The sequence below is a fragment of the Akebia trifoliata genome, chromosome 11, assembly GCF_017979445.1.
Source record: "Akebia trifoliata isolate Shusen 1 chromosome 11, ASM1797944v1, whole genome shotgun sequence".
Taxonomy (NCBI): Eukaryota; Viridiplantae; Streptophyta; class Magnoliopsida; order Ranunculales; family Lardizabalaceae; genus Akebia; species Akebia trifoliata.
The window spans coordinates 30,560,091-30,586,312 of NC_141385.1; the positions used below are offsets into that span (position 1 = coordinate 30,560,091).

Consider the following 26,222-nt stretch of genomic DNA (forward strand, 5'->3'; position numbering starts at 1 on the left):
TTTGATGGATTCAAGAACGTTGTTAAGAAACTTCAAAATAAAAAAAAAATAAAGCTCGTTGTTGGACGAACTGAAATGATTGTAATACCCTGAGTTTTTAACTCGTATCTTGAAGAAATCAAATGGTGATATTTCGAGAAAATTTTTGAAAGAGAGACTTAGGGTAAAATACTTAAATTTGGTTATGTTCATTTCTAACAGAAATTGATCCCACCATTGGATTCAAAAATGTCGAAATATATACTTTAACCTGTAAGCAAGTTCGAATTCGAATTCAGATGAAAAAGTTATAAAATCCTTGAATTTTGTGTTGAGTGGGATCAAAAAAGTGAAATTTCGTTAGAATGAGAATTAAGAAAATTCGACGATACCATTAGGTCCGCAACGAAAAATTATTCAAAATGAAATACTCATTTGTCATTTTCTGAGTTCGAATGGTCAAGTTACCACCACAAATATAAACGAAAGAAAAAAAATATAAAAATACCTTCCAGTTCTTTATAAAAAGACCTAAGTCATCATTTTATTTCATTTTCTCTTCTCCAACTCACAAAGAACCAACCCATTTCCAACTCAAGGGTTTTAACCCATTCCCATCGAGATCCATCGCAATCAAGTCCATGTTGATCGTCGATGAAGAAGGAAAAGTCGTCGAGCTTCATGTTTTCACCCTATTTGACCTTTACTTTCCTTTCTTTCTATTGGTTTCTCATCAAAAACAGCGAGTAGGTTTGATACTACCCACTTGGAGTCTTATCCAATTAGGGGAAGAGTCGTTCATCGTCATAGAAGGAAGAATAACACCTTCATCGAGGGTTTCGTAACCAACCCGATCGTTGGCACCCAAGTTTACCAAACTTCGAAGTTCTGCACTGTCGATTCTTGATTTCCAAGTTATCCCATCGTGTCCAACAACGACAACTTTGTAAGAGACTCTTGATTTTTATTAGTAACCATAGATTTCGAAAATGTATATTTAAATTTTTTTAACAAAACTTGTTGTTTATTTTTAAATTGTAGAATGTGCTTCGTTTATTTCTAAAATCACGCCAAGGCCTTCATGGTTTGATGTGTTTTCATATTATTTTAACATTGATTTATGGGTGGATTAATAGAATTGAAGTTTTTTGCACATACTTTTGTCTGAGAGTTATAGTTTTTGGATTCCTTACTAGCTTTTGTGGCATTTGTTCAGATAGGTTGTCAGGTTTGACTTGCGATCTTGGAAAGCTGATACTGATGTGGTAAACCTTAACCAGAGTTCTCTTTTCTTGTCATTCATATCAGTAATATATTTCTTTGTGGTTTTAAAATCGAGGCCAAAGTAAGGAGTATGCTTGCCTGCAACGATTGAGGTGGTTCTGCCCTTTCCTCCTGGCCCTAAACCCTACTTGGGTCAGTATCCGATTTTTTTCATTATTCGTCCAATAATCAGATTTGCTTTTGATAGTTCTGCTCTTGCTCTTTTCAACCTGGTTGACAGCAGTGAACTAGTAAGAATGATATGTTGCCTTATCTTTTGTTATTTCCACATCTATGAATGGCACATCCGGAGTTAGGCCCGTTGGGATTAGGTTCTCTACTAAAATTGATATCATGTCTTTTCCCATTATGAACTTGACCTTTTGGTGTAGAAAAGACAGTACTGCCCCTGCAATATGAATCCATGGCCTCCCTAACAAAAGTTGGAAATCATGTTTATGGTCTGGCATTGGTTATCAATATCAAATATGATGGGTTAGTGAACATCCTATCAAAATTTAAGTGGTATTCACCTAATACTAGAATTCTACGATGAGTAGAAAATCTAGTATTCTCTTTTATAAATAGGTGGTCGTCCTTGACAAAATGACTTCCACCAAAATTTTTTAAGGAACATGTAACTCGTATGGGAGTTATCATGTCATTTGTTCATGTTATTTAAGTGTTGAGTTTATTTTATGTTTGTTTTGATTTATTTATACTTGATAGACTATTTATTATTGCTTAAAGAAATTAATTATGACTAGTTATTATTTATGCATTATTGTATACACATGTTATCTTTGCCTGTAAGTAGATGTACTCGTAAAGTTTTAAAAAGGCTTAGACTAGACGTGACTTAGCATAACGTTGATGAAGTCTTCATTATAGATAGAAAGATGATGAAATATCACATGGTTGGTTGCTAGTAAGATATTAGAATGACATGCAATGAGTATAAAACTGGACACCTAGGGAATGTACATACAGACTACATTGAGGAGTGTACATTGCCCTAATACCACAAAGAAAGTTCACGTAAAGGTAAATTCTTAAATTCATTGATGGTACTAGTTTTGAGACTATGGAACTGTCTTAGGGCCGACAAATGAGCACTTTGTTACATCCATGATCCATCATTAGTGGCATCTTTGAATGAAAGTGACAGTTAAAAATTATCTGAATTTTTTTGAATAACTATTTTTCAAAAGAGTGCACTCGATTATTCAAAAGGTAACAATCCAGATAATCATTTTTAAACAAAAGGTATATGTAAAGGCCAAGTGAGAGATTGTTGGAATTATTATTATTATTTTCATTATGAAAATTATTTTGTGACCCTTTCACATATACAAATTTTATATAAATACTAGATTATAATTTGTTTAAAACATTAAGGGTAAAAGTTGGAAATCATGTTTGTGGTCTGGCATTAATTACCAACATCAAATATGATGGGTTAGTGAACATCTTATCAAAATTTAAGTGGTATTCACCTAATACTAGAATTCTACGATGGGTAGAAAATCTAGTATCCTCTTTTATAAATAGGCGGTCGTCCCCTCCCCCTCCCCCCTTCTCTACATACAAATTGTTCTATTATTGAGATATAGGTTCCATCACCAAAAGTGTAGGCAGAGTTAGGGTAATACGCCTATTCTTCGCAGATCAAGATCAAAGTGTTCTTTGTGGATTATCAGAAAAGCGAATCCAAATATTTGATATTTATTGCCTTTCGATTCGATTAGTTGTTTTGTTCAAGATCAAATCCTAGATCCATGAATATTGTTTGTAGTATTTTTCCAACACCTCAAGTTCTTTATTTTTCGTTTCTGAACTCTCACAAAAAGTGCAAAGCTTCTACCATGATGGGAAAACAAGTGTAGATCACTAAAATCAACTCATTCGCTCTCATTGGTTTTCATTCTCTCTCTTTCTCTCTCCACATCAAATTCAGAACAACTATTCATCTATTTAAACACATAAGAACTCAAAAGCCAAGTACAGGTCCTTCTCCCAAGGAGATCATGATCATTAGAATGGAGAGCACAGCACTTCTGGTTCACACCACACTGTTTGACACACCGCATCTCAGATGAGTTTGCATGCATGCTTCTTGTCTCATTTTTAAATTTAGTTTTGGATTTTGGATTTAGAATTGTGAGTTAGTATTACATTGTGGTTGTGTTAGAACGATTCATTGATAATATCACAACTCTTCTTTCTTCTTCACTAATTATTTTCTTTCTAAGGAAGATTTTTCCACACCAAGGAAGCCAGGTTTCTTTCTTTCTCTCTACTTGTTCTACTTTTTTTTTTCATTAAAAGTCTTCCTTTGATTCTTTTCTTTTAAGAATTAATAATATGGGCTTCTCTCCATATATCAGTAAGAGGAAAGACGTGGATTTCTTATAATGGGTCTTCTAGGGATCCTATACTTGGGCATCTCTAAGAGCACTCTCCCACCTCAAACGTCAGTTTGAAAATTGTATCCCTAAAATTTTTATTATTAGTCTCCAAAAGGATAGTACATATCTCTAGGAAATCTATGTTTTACCTCTGATCTCATCCGTCTGTTTGATTGAGAGCCTCCTCAATTATTGGTTGACTGTTGAGACTAGAAAAGTCATATTCGAATAGTATCCATTGTTTTAAAAACTGGATAAAATTGACGGTTTGACCAGGTCCCACTGGGATTTTAATATATATCGGTCCGATCTATAAGAACCGTTGTTATTTTAAGAATGGCCAGGTTTTTTTTTTTATATTATTAAATCAATGGTTGAATCATTCAAACGGTCCTTAGTGAAGGACGAATTTTCATAATTTCAAAAAAAAAAAAAAAAAATTCAACGAGATTGAATTTTAAAATTTCCAAGCTAAAAAATTGTTAGTTATTTTAGATTTATATTAAATTTTGTGTAATAATATTTTAACTCAATTCTAAGAGACTAACTCAAAAACTCACTGACGTGGCATGTGCAAAAACAGGAAATTTTTTCTCTCAAGATACACAATTGCACATCCCCATAAAACATATGAGGTTGTGTATCCCGAAGAAAAAAATCTACAATATTTCTTGCATATGCCACATTAGTGATTTTTTGAGTTATTCTGTCAGGTTGAGTTAGAATATCAGTATTCTAAATTTTTTACTATCAAATAAATGTAGAAACCTACTAAAACTCAGTTAAATCTTAAAAAATCAAGAAAATATTTATTTTAGATTTGTATTAAATTTTTATTATTAAATAAATATAAAAACCTACAAAAAGTAAATTTTCATATTTTATTTATTACATTTCTAAATTATTTTTATTTTTAGAGATTTTTAAATAAATATAAAAAAATTCTTTAATCTTTAACTAAATAAAAAATCTCTAGCGATTTATCTATTGTTACAAATTAGTTAAATATGGAAATTAATTATTTTAGATTTGTATTGAAATATTTTATTATCAAATAAATATAGAAATCTAATAAAACTAAAACTTAAAATTTTATTAATAAATAAATTTTTTAAATTTACTAAATTGTTTCGATTTTTTTAAGAAACTTTAAATAAATAAATAAAATATTTTAAATCTTAACTAAATAAAAAAATCCAAGGATTTTATTTTATTTTATTTTTAGCATTTTTAGTTCTCAAATAAAAATTACAAAAAATAAAAATAAATTGTATGACTTTTACATAAATTTAAATTTTGAAAATTGGTTTTTTCAAAGGATATTTTGTTACTTAAAAAGATTTAATTTATTGAATATTATATTTTTCATTTATTCATTATGTACTAATTTTTTGAATTCTAAACCTGAATTGGACCCCAGTCTGACCAGTTGAGTAAAATTTCAATTCAGATAAGATCTATTTTTTGGCTCAAACTATGTTTGATACTTAACATCAATCTTAGGGTTGAGATAAGAGGAGTAAAGGTTTCCTAAAGATTATACTCTATTGTCCAATGATCAATTCCCTTGGAGAATCTCTAGGGAGCATCCTCTAATCTCAGCCATTTGTTTAGTGGAGATTCTCAACTCTGCTTGGAGGCCAGTATTTTCATTGGGAAAACTATAGCTTCAAACCACATTTTAGGCACATCATCAAACATATCATTGAAATAGGGAGATATTGCACAGATCCCTAGGAAATAAAAAACAACATGGGCAGAAAGAAGGACTTCTTAGAGATAAGTAGAGATTTCCTAGGGATCCATTTATTCTTCAATCTTAGCCGAACATTTGTTTGACATACATTTGAATTCTCCTTTAATACTGACTGAAAGATGACATGTGTGCAGATGATGTGGCTTATCATATTAGCTTCCATGTGGAAGAATCTCTCATCCCCTATCCTCCAAGAATTTTGCTGTTTAGGTGGTCTCATAGGTACCAAACCTTGTGGAAAAGTTCAACATCTCCTCGGGAGCTTTCTATGTTAATTAATATTATTTTATAACTTTCATTATTTTTTTTAAGTAAGATTTTAAAGATGATGTTTATAAAATTAAAAATTTTCAATTAAATTTTAAATTAGTTTTCTTGGTGGATTATTTGATTCATATTCTTTTTACTTAAATCCTTTTAATTTTAGTTGAATTTCTTACATATAATGAATTTTTTTTTTCTTTTGGTGATTTGATATCTTTGAGAAAAATCATATAACCCACAGAGTAAAAGAAAACATTTGAGACCACATAAAAAGATGCTTTTGAGTCATTTGGACTGATTTACATGTGATGGAGAGGGCATCAATGAAAAAGCTAAAGGCAGATTCATTGCGACATAAATGTAAAAGTGCAAGCAATCAAACGCATAATTTGCTTTTTTCATCCATTCAACCACTAAAAAATTTAACAACCAAATTTAAGAACCTTGAGCTTTCTCAGATGGCACTTTTTAATCTTTTGTAATAGTCATGGATTGGCCACACAATAAAGATCTAAAGATTATCAAAATGCCTGTCTTTTAAATTGATTCTTTCCTTTATTGTTGTTTCTATCTTTTCTTTTCTTTTCTTTCGTGTGAATTTATCATTTTGATGGATATAAGTTTAGTTTCAATTATAACTCCTGACTCTCAACAAAATTAAATGGAGGAACAAGATTCATGTAGCCACCCTCAAATATTTGGCGTAAGACATATGTATGATAAGTTCAATTCATTGTCATCATCAAAGTCTTTCACAAAAAAAGCTTAGGTTTAAATCTGTGGACGTTTATATCCATTGTTACTCTTTCAATCCACTTTATTTATTCTCTCTTTTAAGATTTTTCTCCCACTACATTCGAACCTTCAAATTGTGCATCCTTCTAATATTCTTCATTTGAAGAACAATTTTGATTAGCTACATGAATTTAGTATTTTGAATGTCGAATTCGATATTCACCCTAAAAGTGCCTTGTATTATATATACTAGAGTTCTGTCGTAGATAGCCACAAGCATTCTCTTTGGGGTTAAGAAAACAATGAAGTTGGAAACGGATTATTAAAAAAATTTTGGGGTAAAAGACGAAAAATAATAAAGTGAATTAAAATAGTAAAAAGGAAATATAGTAAAATTAAAGAGGGTGAAGTGTAAAAACAATAAAGTATGCCCCTACAAAAATTATAATTTGATAGGAGGTTTATACTTCACAACACTAATGCTTATAGAACACTTATTCCCCATAAAATTGTAGTAAAGTGGACTCTATAGTTGTATTTATTATTATACATCTATAAAAAAGGGAGTTAAAATTTGTCGCACATGGAGTTAATGGTTTCGAATTGGGTTGATTTTTTGTGAGGATGGTCACTATGGTGAGGAGATCACCTACACAAAAAATTCAAGTCATTTTCAAATTTCTAACCCCTTCAAAAGTGGTTTACAAATTAATAATAAAAATTAATGATCTACAATTCTTCAACTTGTAAACCACTTTTGATGGGGGTTAGAAGTTTCAGATCGGGCTAATTTTTTGTGAGGATGATCTCCTTACCATAGAGATCATCCTCACAAAAACTTAGCTCAATCCGAAAGGTTTAACCTATATATGACAAATTTTGGTTCCCAACCATTAGATGTTGAACGAGATCTTATACATATACATGCAACCATCGAAGACCAACATTCTTAGGAGTGTTGAATAATCAAAGGCAATACCTCTACTATAGTTTTATTCATTTACTACCAAAGTTGGTAAAAAAAACTCTACCGAGACAGCAGAAGGAGGCCTAACAATATTCTCATAACAAAAGTTAGATTTCTTTCTAACTCAAATTCACTTTGAAAAATAAAATCGATAATGAAAGATAAAACTTCACAAGTTTATTCTTCTTACTGAGGGGTTATTTGTTTGTGCTTATTTTCAGCACTTAATGCTGGAAAAAAAATTTTAACACTTTTTGTCAGATTAGTATGTTTATTTACTCCATATTTTCAACATTTATGGTTGAAAAATAAGTGAAAAAAATTAAGTGAAGTTGAGTCACTTAATTATTTCGCTAAAGCGGTAAGCACCGGTCTTTTTCAACATGGACAAATATGCCTTATACTTAAAAGGATATTACCTTTTATGTTCCATGGATAATGATATAAGCACCCTACAAATTAATAAGGTAACCCACACCATAATTGAATTATTTTGTCTTATATGGGTTAAAATTTTTGGAATGAGTTGATTTTTTATGAGGATGATCTCTACAATGAGGAGATCATCTTCACCAAAAATCAGTCCATCCCGAAACTTCTAACCCCATCAAAACATGTTCAAGAACCATAAATCATCCTTTTTTTTTTTAAAAACCAATTTTGATGTGGTTAGAAGTTTCAGAATGGGCTGAGTTTTGGTTAGGATGATCTCCAGACCATATAAATCATCCTCACCAAAAATTGGCTAATTCCAAAAAATTTAACCCACATAAGAAAAAAAAATTAGCTATGGTGTGAGTTGCCCTTATTAATTCATGGGGTGCTTTTATAATTACCCATCTTTCATTTTCATAAAAAATTAAGTTCTTTCATTTTTGAAATAAGAGGATGGGATGCTCCAACTGTTATTACAAGAAGGAAGATCGTGCCTGTTGTATGAACAGATTTAAATTTGGATGAGAAAGTTATTATTTTGTAATTTAAAATTTGTGTACAATGAATTGTGTACGTAATTTAGAATATAAAAACATATTATCTTTTACATTTATGTTATTTTATTATGGGTGATGTGAATTAACAGTTAAAACAGTCAAATATAATATATTGTGATTGAAAAGGGTACTATAATTATTTTATCAGTTTTCAGCAGTAACTAACAAACAACATTCTGTGATTACAATGCTTAATTTGAATCAATTTAGCACAATTCAAACAGGTAAACATACAACATTCTTAACATTTAAATTCAGCGTTTATACAGTTTCAGTAATTATAGTCTTTCAGCACTTATTTACTCAGTTTAATAAATGACTCTTGGGTGATTTAGGAATTTGATTTTAATTAATTTAGCTAACCTACTTAACAAAAAAGTAATCATGCAATTCACGCAATCAAGACACCAGATTTTTATTTGGCAAATTCTTCTGGGAAAACCTATGACGCCTCGTTATAGAACGATATCCACTATAGAAGTAATTGAGCTTACAAAAGTTACCTATGCTTGGACGAGTGATAGACTCGAATTCACAATCTACCACTTTCTTACTTTCACACGCCTTTTGTAAATTCACGATCTTAATCCATGAATCGTAAATATAGTCTTGATCAATTTACGATCCAAATCCACGAACTACAACAACAATACTCGATTCCACGAGCAAATCATGAACAGTCCAAAATCACAAATCAACATAAACACTCGATTCCACGAGTAACCATAATCTTTCTAAATTCACGGATCAACAACAACACTCCATTCCATGAGCAAACCTTTTGTACAAGCTTGTCTGATCTGATTTCTCATACACTCTTAAATGAAAATAAAAATCTAGATTTGAAAGTGGTTGCTAGCTAGGTTTTCAACCACTTACTTTTAATGAATTTCGCGTCTATGATCTATTGAGTTTGGTAAACTTAAATACAGAAAGTCCAATTTACAGGCTAAAGTCCGGAGTTTTAGAAAAACGTACAACAATATTTACAGATTGATTGGAAGAATGTATCAATCGATCAATTTTTACCACACTTTGATCGATCGAAAAATTCATTGATCTTTTTCAAAGTCATTTCGATCAATCTAATCTAAACATCTGATCGATCAAAATTGTGATAGATAAAAATTTATTTTTTCCAATTTTGAACCTTCGATTTTAAAACCATTTTTAAATTACCTAAGAAATATTGGTCTTTAAGTCATTTACCATCCTAATCAAGAAATTGAATGGCTTGAATAATCCTTAAGCATCGTGCGTGACCTTTGCCCTTGTTCTTCAATGCTTTTAGATGACAAAACAATGGTTCACAGTTTTGAAAACATAATATGGCAAGAAATATTTTCCTAATAATCTCATCCTTTTAATTGAAGGAATGTAGTATTTTCCGAATATTGTTCATCGATCAATCAGAAGAATGAATCAATCTATCGATTTTTACCACACTACAATTAATCAGAGAAATTTATCAATCCATCAGTTTGAAGCTCATCTCGATTGATCAAAATTATGATAAATCCAAATTCTTTTTCAAATTTATAACACTTTTGAACCTTCCATTTTTAAAATCATTTCTAAATCGCATAAGGTATATTGGCCTCAAAGTCACTTACCATTCTAATCATAAACTCAAATAACTTGAATAATCCTTGTGCATCATGCTTAACCTTCGACCTTGATCTTAATACTTCTAGATGACTAGACTATGACTCACATTTTTTGAAATAGAATCCACCAACAAAATAAAAATTAAAAAACGAAGAAGACAAATCCCAACAAAAAAGATATGACTCTCTATCTGTTGTATGAACAAACCAAAATTGATACTCTCCCCTTAAAACATTTCTTCTCACTACAAAATATATGATTTTTAGAGGCAGTTTTAAACTACCACTATTTTCATGAAAACCGCCTCCAATATATAAAAGGGCGGTTTAGTTAAACCGCCTACTATAGTGGTGTCGCAAATTCCTTTTAGCGGCTAAGTAAGGGCGATTTTAAAACCTCCTCTAAATATGATTTAAGGGCGATTTTTATATTTTTAGAGGCGGTTTAAAAACCACCTCTAATAATAAAAATTTAATGGCGGTTTTAAAACTGCCTCTAAAGAATATGATTTAAGGACGGTTTTTATATATATTATTAGAGGCTGTTTGAAAATCGCCTCTAATAAGGGCGATTTTTAAAATCGCCTCTAATTAATGTTTTTAAGGAAAACGTTTATATTTTAAAGGCAGTTTGAAAACCGTCCCTAATAACTATTTTTTTAAAATAAATTTTATTTTAGGCGGTTCAAAACCGCCTCTAATGTGGTAAAAAATTTTATTAAAATTCTCGTTCCAAAATATAACCTACAATTATATTAAGAAAAAGAGCTACTATTGGCACCCCACATTTTACTTATTATACTTCAATTAATTATCATACCATAATTAGAATAAAACACAATATTCACATTATAAAATATACAAGGGTTCGTTCTTATAGTGACAAACCAACTACTAATTAAAACACTAACATTGTAAACAAAGAAAATAAAATTAAGAAACAAAAAAATCAACTATACAAATGAGGTGCTTCGACATTGTTGTACTCCTATATTTAATTATGAATACTATAATGCACTACCTGCAATCAGTAAAAATTCATAGGAACATAATCAACTTCTAAACAAATACTATAGAAGTCATATAAAAAATCTGATATGTGAGCGTAAGGTTGTAATGCAAATCGATTCCTACTAGAGTAGTAATTTTCAATAGAGAAACATATATGCAAATCAAATAAAGTGTTAGTGTAGACTCATCAAGCTATGAGTACACATCTATCCAAAATGCATCCAACACATGAACCAAGTACAAACACATATGCCCAAATTTTCTTGTAAATATATGATATTAAATGCATACATGTAAAATTTACAATTTCAAGGAATTGATGCATATTACACAAATTCCTTCAAAATTTACCATGGGAAATAGAACATATGAAAGGTCAACAAATTAAAAGTGATAAGGTAATACTGCAACTCACCTAATGCCATTTCTTGAGCATAACATACATATTTCTCATCATTGGTTAGCATTGCCAAAATCTATAACAAACAAGTACAAATCTTAGTAATTGAATAAGAATATAAAATAGTTTTAAACTGTAAATTTTAAATAAAACCTAAAACTTATACAAACTGATAGCATTTACAAGATTTTGATAATTATAATAAGAAACTTGAGATTTGGTGCCTTACCTAAACACCAAGGTTTGGTCTACATATGATACAAGAACCTGAGGAAGAATGGAAAAGTGTAACGAGGGAGTTAACTCACATTTTCTTGAAATGCATCCTCAACTTTTCGAATTCCTCGGGGAGTAAGGTCATGGGGGCCAAGCAGAGTCTTTAGCTTTTTTGTTCTCAAGAAAACTGTAGTACGGAATTTACGACGAGCATTGGAACTCTGCAGTTGAGAAACGATTTCAACATCCATGAGGTCCTGCTTTGCTAAATCCCCTATGACCCAAGGATACAGGAGGAACTGTTTGCAGACAGAATTCATTACCATATTGTTACAAGTACTACTCTGAGTTGTAAAACATATAAGTAGACTTAAAACATGGTCAGTCAAATAATCAATTGAGATTTCTAAGTTGATGATTCATTTATGTTTGTCTTATTCCTTGAATATTTTTAAGTAATCCAAATGAAGCGTGTTGTACACTTTATCGGACTTTTGAGTCTTTATTTTGTATATTTTACTCAGGAAGTAATCATACCCTACCTCTTGTGCAGTTGGTCGCCTATGAGGATCCACAGTTAGGAGATTGGAAATCAATTGCTTTGTTGATGAAGATATGTTGTCCCAAGTGTGCTCATCAAAGCTGATCTAGATTTGCAGTTCAATTGAATATGAAGTTATATATTCAGTTTAAGGTTCATGCATTCTACTACCTAAGACCACATTCTTTTAGATCTTCATATAACACAACTTGACAAAAATGTACAAACTTACAACCAATATTAATTGTTATTTGTGCCGATTTGAAGTTGCATCGAATGGTGGGTACCTGAAAAGTAGGGAAAAAAACAAATCAGGAGGTCGAGCAGACAGTCCTAAATAAAGAAATAGAAATAAGAAGGAACTTTCCATCTGCGTATCTTCATCTTAGTGTAGGAATTGACTTAAATACAAGACAACACCACAGTTTCTGAATTGAGTTCAGGTTAACTACCTAGTCATGCCACAATACTCCATTTCTACAAGCTTCAACTGGAAGTGAGGAGTTCACCGACTTTCACTTTGTAGAATCATTCAATCAGTCAATTTATCATAAGTAATAGCAAAATTGCAGGGCTAACAAATTTATCAAAGCAATATATATATATTATGGGTCAAGTTCAAGGGCCATGTGAGAAAACATGTAAGAAAACTTTCGTTTTTCAAAATAAGGGTTAGAGGTTTTGGATTGAGCTGATTTTTTGCAAGGATGGTCACTATGATGAGAAGATCATCCTCACAAAAAATCAGCTCAATCAGAAACCTCTAAATCCATCAAAAGTGATTTACAAATTAGTGATAAAAATTGAAAAAAAATCGACGGTCCACATTCTAAATCACTTTTAATGGGGTTAGAAGTTTCAGATTGGGCTGATTTTTTTTTTTTTGGATGATCTTCCCATCATAGAGATCATCCTCACAAAAAATCAGCTCAATCTAAAATTTCTAACCCATATTTTAAAATTTTATTTACCGCCGAAAGTTTTCTTACATGTTTTCTCACATGGCCCTTGAACCTGACCCATATATTATAGTGCCAAATAGAATGACTAAGCAAAGTTGTACAAATAAAAACCATACACATAATGCCTAGATACCAAACAACAAATATAGATAGGATTCTAAAGATTGTTTTCATTTTACAAATAATACAATATTTTTTAACACACATTTTTTCCATATTGGTTTAATATTAAACTCAAATTTAAAACATAATAAAGATGTGAATAATGGCTAGATAACTCACAAAGTGGAATCTAAATTCCTTTGTTGAAGGCAGCAAGCTTATAATTAGACTTTTCAGAACTTGATACGGAGAAAAATGGAGTCTCTTATTCTTTCAAATATCTTCTCTAATCCTTGGAAGGAAGACAAGATTGTAGAAGCGTTGGGCTTTTTTCGTGCCCAAATTGGAATGTGTTTGAATGCTTTGGGCATTTTACCAATGTGTATTTACTAAGCAGTTTGCCAACTCTACACATTATGTTTATACCCATTTTGATTTGAAAAAGTATGATATATAATCCGAAAAGAAAAATCATAATCATGAGAAAGAGATAGCATACCCTTTATATAAATCAATGATGGCAGTGTCCAATTTAAGAAGGGGTCGCGCTTCTGTGGGTTGGCAGCAAATCAAATCAAATCAAATCTCATGAACCAAAGAAAAAAAAGGACATAGAGACATATTCTTGTCAATCCAATACTTCCCACTTGTCAGATCCACCTATGTTCCTTGTTAGACCAAAATCAACCCCAATAGACTAGTTCCAACCACCCAACCAATTATACCCTTTTTTGGACAGTTAGAAATACAATGGTAGCAATCTAGTATACATCATTATTATTGTTTTGATACGTAAAAAAAAATTCTTAAAAATGAAGCTTTGTATACCGATGGTCGAGGTGATCTACCAAAGAAGCAAAGAAAGCACGAACAACCTATAAGGAGCAAAGAGACTGCCACCAAAATACAGATGAAAAGTTTCAAAATTTAGGACTTACCCATCCACACTGATACCCATATAACAATCCCTAAATAAACTAAAAGCAAGGCATTCTGCAATGAAACAAGAAATTCAGCAATGAGTGGAAGTCCATTTTATAGATTAAAACTAATATCTACAATTCCAACGTGAGGTCTCCAGCATTATAGTGTCACGTAGGAAAACCATATTATGAGTTTTTTTTTCCTCTCCTTTGTCGACGAAAATAACTCATTTCTTCTTAATGTCTATAATTTCATAATTTCAATACCACAACAATTGGTCCCCTGTTGAATTTTTGGATTATAGTATCATGTAAAACACTTCTTATATTAGAAAGATTTACCGATTCTATTAAACAATCATGAAAATCATAGCTAAATCAAACACTAATACATTAGATAAACAAAGAGGGCATTATACCTTTGTGATTTCAGATGTTAATTTATGGGTGTCTTTAGAGAGAGACCCCATAGAGTTTGATAAGATGACCAAAGAACAATAAGAACATTGGAAGTGAAGCCCCATGGATGCAAGACCCAATGAAAACTCGGCTACACTGCAAAAGAACCCCTTGCCCAACAAAAATGAGCTTAGTCTATCAAACCAAGCTCGTGGCACTTGCTTGAGGCCATGAAGAGCTTTTTTCAATCAATATATATGTGAAGAACGAGTGGGATCTATAAACCTAGGTGGTTACTCAATGAAAACTGGCTCTTGCAAAATCCAATTTAGGAATGCATTCTTTATGTCAATTTGGTGGCAAGGCCAACCACGCATTGTAGCAACAGTGAGAGCATTACATATACTTCATGGCTTAATCTAAGGAGAGAATGTCTTTGAAAAATCAACACTGTCTACTTCGTTAAAACCTCTTTCTTCCAATTGGACTTTGATGATGTTGTATCATTATGAAGAGATAGATTCAAGCCACCTCCAAAGGTTTAGAGATGAGCTAGAAGAGAACCGTGAAGCTCAACTTGGAGCTCCCATTCTCTGGGGTGAGTGCTACCCTAATAGATGTGTTAATAGATCTAGTAGTAGTAAAGCCAGCAGGACCTACCTCAAAAGTGACCTATCATTCATTCGTTCTTAATGTCACCTTTGCAAAACAACAGATCACTAGAGACAACTCAATGCTAATGAAATGCCTTGACACTTTTTTTGAGATTTTGGGGGTTTGGGAGGCACCACCTAGTTTTAGGTATAAAAACAAAAGATGAATCCATGTAGGAATTGGATTAGATCTACGATAAAGAAAATGAGTAACTAGTCACGAAGACCAGAAGATGTTAGCCATCGACTTCGTCTGATTAAAAATCAGTCTCTAATACAATCCATGGCTAATCTAAGGTTAACTAATGGACGCTATGGTAAAGACTAACATCAAAATTATCGTAAGAAAAAAAACTCATCATCATCCTATGCAAGCGTAATTAATCAAATCCAAAAACATTGGGCTCAATCTGGGCTCGAATCTATGTCAATGTCACTTTACATCTCTCAAATGCCATCCATTATATATATAAACAATGTAAAACAATAAAAGTGGTAGCAAGATTTATGCACCTGTGTTACAAGGCAGTCCCTTCACATGAATTACCAATCAAGTCATCCTTGAATTCATCAAATATCTGCGGGCATCCATCCCATTTTCTCAGTTATTGTGCTTCCCAGTACCCACTTACATAGTGGAAGGAACCATTCTCACTGTCCTGCTCAAACCATCTCACCAAATAACTGCATTTATTATAATATATGAAATAAGTCCCACAATAATGTAGATACAAATATAATATAACAATAACCAACACTCAAATACGACCGGTGGAATGATGTAAACAATAACTAAGAAACAACATGAGGGAAGAAAGAATACCATCACAACTGCAAGTTCCCATACAAAGTTGGCAAATGAATCTACAATTCCACCTATGTTGATATCCACCCCATACAGGGCACCCTCACCTGTGCTAAGCCTTGTAATTATCAACAGAAATAGATGTGCACACATACAGAGGAATATGTCAAACATATTAAACTTGACTCTATAAGTTTGTCAACTTATATACGGATTTAGTATATATAATCACCACGGTACAAATTTTGTTTATATTACCAGCACTATGTGAATGATGTTTACCTGTATTTCAGTAAAAGCCATAACAGTACAACCACCTGATAAATGCTCCCCCAAAGACAATAAAAGTGATTGAAGAGAAACCAGATGTAAATTGCCCAGCAACCAATGAACACTGATACAAATAGTTGAACCATATGTTTAGACTAACGAGGCTAAAGGGAGGGACCAATACAATCCCTCCCCAACCCACAAAAAGAAATTAAAAAAAATAAAATAAAATAAATTAGACAGAGATCAATATGAAGGAGTGGATGCCTCTAATTTCATCCTAGGAGGACCAAACCTTCCCACCAAATAGTCAAAATTTATATTACTATTTTTCTTTTAGTCTATTCAATGACCATGTTTTTAATGTGTAGCTAGATACAAAGGAAAATAAATAAACCAGTTAAGTGGTAGTTCCACACTTTAAGATGGCTTACGTTTTTAACAAGTGATTTAAAAGTAGTGTCTTAGTTTTCAAACAACATGCCAAAGAGTCCTAGAACAATAGATTACATGGTTTAGATTGATTTCAGCAATGCTATGGAAGGTGCATCTAGGAGGCCGAACCAGTGACAAAGATACAACATGCATCAATCACATGAAAATCAAGAAATGCCACAGAATACAAGGACTTTATTATTTATTTATTTATTTATTTTGATTGGTAATACAAGGAGGTTAATGAGTCAGAGAGCTTAACCTTATAGTCAAAATTGACCATTCCATGTGACATATGTGGCTCACTTGTAAGCTGTAGAAAATAAAAAAATGAAACATCGAAGTGTAAATTAAACACATTATGGCCCATCCACAATTCAAAAGAGTACATGAAAATGTCAACTACCTGGTAAGACATTAACAGATAACAACTACATGGAAAAGAAACAAGTCTTCGGGACCATGGAGAGCTGATTAAGGTATGTGTGGTTCCTTATGATAAGTTTTTGGCAAGTAGCAGCTGATACAAAGTTTCTGGCAGCAGTTAATTTTTTTGTTCTGTTTGTTGCAATTCATTCACATTAGGAATTTATAACCACTTAAATATAACTATAATACAGAGAACCCTCTTCAACAAGATAAAGCTGGTAAACTCTTGAAGAAAATTGCTCAATTTCAGTGGGTAAAGATCACCAATCAAACTACATGAGCAATTAATTCATTCATAACTAGTGCAAAAAAATGTGTTTATGACTTACAGAGGTGAACATTTTACACATATTGCATGCATCCAAATAAAAATTATACGCAATAGGGTTTGTGTGTGTATGAGAGAGAAAACTTATAAATTCTTAAACAACCTACACTACCCTCACTCAAGTTCTTAACTCACCAATATAGGGTATTTTGGTACCAGAAGAATAGCAGAATGATACAATGAAGGCAGGATGTTATATATGCATATACAGATGTAGTTTGTTTATGTGTATGTATTTAAAATTTAAATAATAGAGGCTGAAAATCATCATCAAAGCCTAACCCCAAAAAATTGGGTGTCTTAAAAGAATCATGTTCCTCCCTTCAGGGTACAGTCTCTATTGATATTAGTTTCTACAAAATTATTGGGAACAAGCGATCCAAACAAAAGTAGTTTCAACATTCACCATTACTACAATGGAATAATATAACCATATGCAAATGCTCATTTCATCTCACTTTATAACATGAAAATGAAAAAATATCAACTGAACAAAAGAATAAAAAAAAAATTAAATAAATTACTAGATTCATACCTAACAAAGAAGGCAACTAAATACCTATTTCCTTGAAAACCTTTCAAGTGCCCATGAATTTGAATCATATCAAATTTTTTGAAAAAATATAACCATATCAAATTTTTTGAAAAAATAAAAATAAATAAATTCGAATCAGTGTTGTATCCTAATGATAAAAAAATCATTCAAAACCAATTATTTTGCAGGGATTGATACAGATAAAAGGGGGGGGGGGGAAACGTTACCTATTCCAACTATCGATAGATTTGGGTTTTGAACAAAAACCCTATTCTTCTTCCTTTTCAACCTTGAGATATCCTTAGAGAATAGCATCGTTATAAATCATTCAAAATCAATTATTTTGCAGGGATTGGTACGGAGAAAAGGAAAAAAAAAAAACTTACATGTTCCAATTCTCGTCAGATTTGGGTTTTGCACAAAAACCCTCTTTCTTCTTCTTCTTCAACCTTGAGAAATTCTTAGAAAATGGCATCGTTAGAGAATGAATCGGAGATATATAGTGAGAGTGGGAGAAAGGGAGAGAGGAGAAGAGGAAATAAAAAACTTACCGCCAAGTCGGAGATTACGAAGGCGCCATATTGAAAACACATTATAGAATCTCGATTTAGGGTTTCTAATGGCGGTTTACAAAATGACCATTGGAAATGCCTCCCAACGATCTACTGATCGCCTATCTCGACTATTCATGAAAAACGCCTCAGATTTTCGCCTCGTTTCTTCCTACTTGAAGGCGTTTCCAACAAAAACGCCTCCATTTGATTTACTCTTCCTTCTTCTACGGCGTTTCCAACAAAACTACCTCCCAAAACCCTTTCATTTGATTTATATCGACGCTTCAAAAAAACCGCCCAAAATAAGAACCTCTAAAAGTCCTTGTTTTTGTAGTGTCTCCTAATAACAATACTTCTAAACTCAAGGAGAGCTATACCCATCAGTTGAGATGATAAGGGCGGCTGGATTTACTCCTCAGGTCACACCTTCAAATCTCTATATGCTCCTCCACATAAAATAACTATATTTAACTATTGTACACATACAAGTTGATTGATATGTACGGTCTGTCGAAATAAAGACTCACATAAATACTATTTCTATATACAACTTAAGCATGTAAAAACTAATTTACCAACTATGATTTAACATGTTAGTTATGCATGAAGACTCACCTGACTTCAAATCATGAGCTAGCAATTTTAAATACATCGAACATTTTATGTTATGAAAAATAAAATAAAAACACTAGGTATTATTACTCACATTCAGCTCCATAAAGAATAGTCAATCTTATTAACTTCTTATAATATCGAAAAATAAATAAATAAATAAATTTAGGACCCTCTCATAAAGCATATATAGATTCTATTTATATAAAGAAAAGAGGACCCATTTCCACTTTAGGAATCAGTGAGAATAATGGTAAAATATAAAGAGAAACAGAGAAAACAATCCATCACAGAAAATGCAGAAAGATGCATAGTTGACCACAAAATGTCAAATCGAGTATATACGAGATGTATTTGTTTCACACTCCTTGCACAACAATAAAATAAAGCTGCTATTGGCACCATAACTTCTACTTATTACGTCCCAATTTCTTAAATTGTATCACACTTCAACTAAAGATTAAAACATACTCTTCAAACATTATCAAGATTTGGCTCAAATTAACGCTTGTTCAAATAATTTCAATAATTGTTTATAAATATGATTAGACTCATATAAAATTCTAAATAAAAAAAAGAAAAAGAAAAAGAAAAAATAAAAATCTATCAAAAAAATAAAATAAACTAAATTAAGAGAGATTCTAATTTTTACTTATTCTCTGTCATTCATTTATTTTCTTTATTTTTGATAAGAATGTAATAAGTAAAAGTTGGGGTTCCAATAGCTGCTCTCCAATTAAATTATCATATAATATTGAAGGGTATGTAATAAAAATAGCCCTCTATTTTGCAAAATTTACAGTACCTGGTCATTTTTTAAAAAAAAAAAGGGGTTCATACCTAAGAGTGTGAATGCAGTGCATTTTAAAAGTTTTTTGTAATTAAAAAAAAAAATCTGAATTTTAACAGTGTTAAAAAGGGGAGGTCAGTTTAATTGTCAAAACATAAGGGGGTCAACATAAAATTATACTAAATTATAAGGGGTCAAAGTGTAATTTACCCTAAAAATAAAAATAAATTAGGGTAAAATACCATTTCATGAGTTGAATATGATAAAATTCTATTGCTCACAACCCAACAGTTATTTGACATTTGGCTAAAATGACGTAAGCAATAAGAGAGAAAATTTCTTTCCAGTCCACAATTGAAAACAAATAATTCTTGATCGGATCACCTTATGGTATTCAAAAACATGATCAGATGCTATGGGGTTATAGAGGACAAAATTCTATGAACTTTTTTATAAAATAAAAAAGAAGAAAAAAAGTTAATTTTCATCGTTGAATATTAATTTTAAATTTGAGTGCTCAATAGTCATCTATTTTAAACTATTTGAATCAAGCTTAAAAAATTATTTTTTTGAATTTTTTGTTTGTTTGTTTGTTTTGAATATGAGTTTTTCCATGAAGTCTTGAATGTTGTGTTAGATTGACAATGTGATAATCAATGTGGGCCCAGCAACCCATTTTAAGATTTGAAATTGTGATATTAAAATTTGTGGGCAAAGGACGTAGAGAATGGAGAGAGAAATATTCTCTCTTATTACTTACGTCATTTGCGTCACATGTCAAATGATTGTTGGGTTGTGAGAATAGGAATTTCGTTAAAAGTTGATCACGTTTGGGAAAATTTCTCAATAAATTATGGAAATAGATATATGATTATTTTCGTAAGCTTTAAGAAAATAGTAATTGCTTCAAAAGTTTTGACAAAATATATAGCTGTTTTAGTAATTTCTTCTAAATTAAATGAAAATACTACACATTGGAGTACACTCTGAAACCAAAAATCCTCTAATGACATTAAATCGATCAATTGGAAACTTTTAATTACCTTGAGATACCCTTCAACCGTTTGGACATGATGAGAATAACGTTGGGGTCCCCAAAATTATTTGTAGGTAAACTCTTAATTGGGATTCAATGAATTGGATGATATACGAAATCCTATCCAATCTAATAATTTAGGAGTTGGACTATGATTTTAGAATTATAAAAAAAACAAAACATTAATCTGATATTATATGAGAGATTATAACCCAATCCATGTCAAAACCTTAACACCACTCCATTGTGGTTTACGTTTGTCTTTAATTTCACTCACTCTATATAAAATAGAATCATCAAAACTTTATTCCAAGGATTTGGGATAAATTGAATGAATCTTGTCTCTCCATTCCACAATGTCCAAAGTCGTGAACATTTTCCTAAAATTCATACTCTCCTGAATTTCAAAGGAAACCATTCTAGAAGAATAAAATATTGAGAGATTTACCCGACAGACCTAATTATTACATTTTTATTACGTCTTGAGAGATTTCTCAAAACCTCATCAACTTTGATGAATTTCCATTCCAACTCAGTATTCATTTTAATTCCCAAAACATGAAATGCAAGATCGCAGATTTTTCAAGTGATGCTCTCACAGGTTCATTACTTTTAACGAGATCGCCACTATATAAAATAGCGAGATTGTCACTTTGGAAAAAAAAATTGTGAGGGAAAATGTCACTTTAAACCTGTGAGATGATCACCTACAATCTCACCGTGCACGTTTTGTGAATTAAAATGAATAGTTGTCCATATATATATATATATATATATATATATATAGGGGACGGTTCAATAGCCCTAAAGTTTGGTGCTAAACATTTTTCAAAATATGGGTTAGTAGCTTTGGAATGAGCTGATTTTTTGTGAGGATGATCTCTATGATGAGGAGATCATCCTCATCAAAAGTGATTTACAAAAATTGGACGGTCCATGATTCTTCAACTTGTAAACTAGGGTTAGAAGTTTCAAAATGAACTGATTTTTTGTGAGGATAATCTCTTCACCGTAAGATCATCCTTACAAAAAATCAGCCTATTCCAAAACTTCTAACCCCATCAAAAATGGGCCGTCCAATTTTTGTAAATCACTTTTAATGGGATTAGAAGTTTTGGAATAGGCTGATTTTTGGTAAGGATGATCTCCTCATCATAGAGATCATCCTCACAAAAAATCAGCTCATTCCAAAGCTTCTAACCCCATATTTTGAAAAATGTTTGGCACCAAACTTGGCAAACCTTAGGGCTGCCGAACCCCTCCCATATATATATATATATATATAATAGAAATTTGGTCATACTAAGCTCATGAAATGGTAATATACAATGAAAAAGGGCAAATATGAGAGGAAAGAAGAAAATGTATTCCTAGAAATTAGTAATGATTATAGGGATTCCTTTCATCCAAGAATTAATCCAAAGGGCAACTCTAATCTCTAGACAAGACAAAATGATCCCTAGGAATAACATTTTTCCTAAGTGATTGAATACGTGGTGCACAAACACAGAATGATGTCATGAAATCCTTGTATAGCATAGATAGTAAAAAGGTTTCCCATGCCTTTAATTTTCAAGTAAAGCAAATATTCCTCCGCCCGTCCGCCATCTCTCAGTATTTAAAACAGTACTCTTCTTCTGCTTGCCTTCCTACCACATACATGACTATGGCATTCCCTCTGCCGTCTTCCAACTGTTCTTCCTGGGTTTATAGTAGTATCGATGCTACACATTTCCCATTAGCTTTTGTTCCTCACCAACTCTTCAATGATGTTAGTCATGATATATGGATGTCGCTTAACATTCAAAACTATAACCTTAATCACTTGTTTGGGAATGATGATGAACTCCAAATGCTCATAGGATCAACAACTATTGAGAAGCCCATGGTCAAACCAACATCCATGGAGTATCAGGAAAGCCTACTTAACCTCCATTAATAATGATGTTATGTTCTCTATATATATATCCATGGAGTATCAGGAAAGCCTACTTAACCTCCATTAATAATGATGTTATGTTATATATATATATATCAATTTTATTTATTTATTTATTGGGTAGAAAGTATCCGAATCGAATGGTTAGAAATAATTGATCAGGCTGGGGCTGCTAGTGATTTGAGGCTCTCTATCAAACAAATGGGTGAGAGAGTGGAATATTTCCTTAAGAGATTCTTTGTAGATGGATACTTGGAAAACTTCCACAATCCGAACCTGAGGAAATATGAATATTTTTATATTAATCATATAGTTTTTAAAGTGTGTTTTTTTTTTTTTTTTAATTTTATATATAATTATATTATGTTTTGAAAAATAAATTTTTTTATTTATATTAATTTTATTTCTTTTTTAAGATATAAAATTTCTTTGCTAATTAATAAAGCGGTTCTATTAGCACACCCAATTTTCCTATAACACACCAATAAAATTGTGAAGTCTAATCCTTATGCACATGCAGATTGGTGTTTTATAAGTAAAAAAATTGTTGTGTTAATAGAATCTCTTTAAAAATAATTAGGCATGTTCAACAAGCCCAACTCACTACCTAACTCGGGCTAGTCTGTGCTCAGCCCAAATTTCCATAACTTTAATATTTTAAAATAAACAATCCTATGTATCTTCATTCTCTAAAATTATCAAATATAGTTCCATAACTCAGTAGAAATGACTCGGTAAAATTTTGAGCTGACTGACTGAGTTGATGAGTCAATAAGACGATTTTCGAGGCACCTTGAAAATCCAATCTGAGTTGAATCGATTTGAGAAGTTTAAAACTATATGGGCTAATAATTTTAATGAAAACTTTTCATCCAAAAAAAACTCTCTTATGAGCAAAACAAAAATAAGTATCCATCTTTCTCTCTAGATTAGAGGTTTTAGTTTTTGTAAACATTTGATGAATTTGTGAATTTCTCGTGCAGCTGCCATTTTCTAAGAGCATGTTGATGGATGTTGGAAATCATGTTAATTACATGGGAAACAATGCTGCAGCAGAAAGAGAAGCAAAGGTATTGAGGTACATAGAGAAGAAGAAAAGAAGGACGTTTGAGAAAAAAATCCGATACCCATCCAAGAAGGCGTATGCCCAAATAAGGCCAAGGATCAGAGGTCGATTTGCTAAAGTTTCACGTTCCAATGCCACTGCCTCAGTAGAACCTTGATTAGTTTTTTAGCATGAACTTTTCATCCTTGGAACTGTTAGAGAATCAATATGTTATATTGTGTCAAGGTATATGTAACCTTTTTTTTTTTTTGATCCGTAAGCTGGAATCCTCCCTTTTTATTAATCATTCGCGGATATAATTACAAGTTAAATCGTCTAGAATGATTCTCATGAACTCTTGAGGCACGACATCTTCATCCTCAATTACAAATTTTTTTTTCTCCCAACCTCCTAAACGAGCCAAAAATCTGCTTCTCTATTAGTCTCTCTCCAGAAATACTCAAAGTTACAAATGGCAAAGGAGTTGCCTAACCGTCTAATTGTCTCTACTTCTTCCAAGAGACATCAATTTCACCCTTAACAAATTTTATGGCATATAAAGAATCAGATGAAATTAGGACTTGATTAAATTCTTTTAATTTTGCATACCCCATGGCTTCCTTCATAGCTTTAAGCTCTATGAATATTATATCATCATCTTCACAACCAGCCGAAGCAGCAAATTGTAGACCGCCCATATGGTTTTTTCCCACAAAACCTAAGCCACCTCCAATCTCTGAGAGAGATCCATCTGTGTTGATCTTCAATATACCTTCGTCGGGGTATTTCCAAAAAAGATATTTCATTTTCTTTGGAATATGTTTCCCTATACAATCCCATCTATGTAAGAAAGAACTTGTATTGGGATTAAACTTCAACTCCACACCATCAAACACATTTTTTACATCAACCGCAATCAACTAAAAAATTATTCTATTCGTCTGGTCTACCCCTTCAAATAATCTTGTATTACGCTCTCTCCAGACATGATAAATATGAGTACAAAATGCTAAACAAATTATATCCAAAATCACTATATTCGAAAACGAACACTCTTGATCAATAAAGCTTCATCCAAAATCGAACTAAAACCCTGCTTGATGATCCCAAATCATCTCAGAATATTATGCCATATCCATTTGCTGTAGTCACATTGAAAAAAGATATGATCGTTTGTTTCAATGCCTCACGACAAAGACAACACCAAGATACAAGTCGAAATCCCCTTTTGTTTAAGTTTTCAACTATAGAGAGCTTTTTCTGAATTGCCAGCCACGTTATAAAAGAATACCACGGAATTCTTCTTCCATGCCAAACCACTCTTCTCTGCTCTACTTTCCCCTTATTCTCATTAAGGATACTATAAGCACTTTTATATGAGAACTTGCCGTTGGAATTTCTCCTCCAAATACATTTGTCTTCCATAAGAATTTTAGCTATAGATTGTGATGATACTGGATCACTTACCTCTTGCATTCTATCATTGTGCGGCATAGGTAGTCTCCACATTCCATTTTCCACAAATTGGCTAATTGTTGCTTCCACCGTACTATCAAACTGATGAACTACCCTCGTCCCAAATCTGGGAATTAAAGAACATCCCTCAATCCATGGGTCTCTCCACATACACGTGGTTTGACCATCCCCCACCAGCATATGTAAATTATCCACCACACTAGCTCTTGCTTTCAATATGTTTCTCCATGCCCAGGATGCATTCTGAGCAGCATGACAAGCCCAAATATCCATTTTTCTCACATATCTCTGCCTCATCCAAGCTGACCACATACTATTGTTCTCAATGAGAGGCCAAAAAAGTTTCATCATCCCCACTTTGCTACTTTTCCTAAGGCGACGAATAAAAAGACCTCCACAATCAATAGGAGTGGACCATTTCATAAACTATATGGAACACTCAAGAGATGGACTCCTCCACAAAAAAATTGTTTAGCAAGTTTTCAATTTTCTTTAGCACACTAAAGGGAATGCTAAAAGAAGCCGATCAATAAATTTGGAAACTTGAAAGCGCAGATTTAAAAAGTTCTAAACGGTCAACAAAGGAAAGAAAATGGAATTTCCAACCATCTACACTTTTATGAATTTTGTCAATTAATTGTTGACACATTGAATGTGTTAAATGAGTAGAGATGTCACGCCCTCGTTTTAAGATCTAGATTTCTCAAAATCTCGAGGGTGGAGCGAAAAATAATTGAAAAAATTCAAATGAAGATTTTCAAAGCTTAAATACGATATGAATTCCTTCCAA

At 32.1% G+C, this 26,222-nt stretch overlaps 2 protein-coding genes across 2 annotated transcripts; one reads left to right on the top strand and one right to left on the bottom strand.

Annotated features, from left to right (window-relative positions):
* Positions 1-22,632: 22,632 nt before the first annotated feature.
* On the top strand, positions 22,633-24,134 carry LOC147391250 (zinc finger protein CONSTANS-LIKE 3-like). The gene is made up of 2 exons (XM_086459035.1): positions 22,633-22,860; positions 23,895-24,134. The coding sequence occupies exons 1-2, from the start codon at positions 22,633-22,635 to the stop codon at positions 24,132-24,134; spliced, it is 468 nt and encodes a 155-aa protein (XP_086315161.1).
* Positions 24,135-25,072: 938 nt separating this feature from the next.
* Positions 25,073-25,705, bottom strand: LOC147391251 (uncharacterized). The gene has a single exon (XM_086459036.1). It carries the CDS (start codon positions 25,703-25,705, stop codon positions 25,073-25,075), a length of 633 nt encoding a protein of 210 aa, XP_086315162.1.
* Positions 25,706-26,222: the final 517 nt, after the last annotated feature.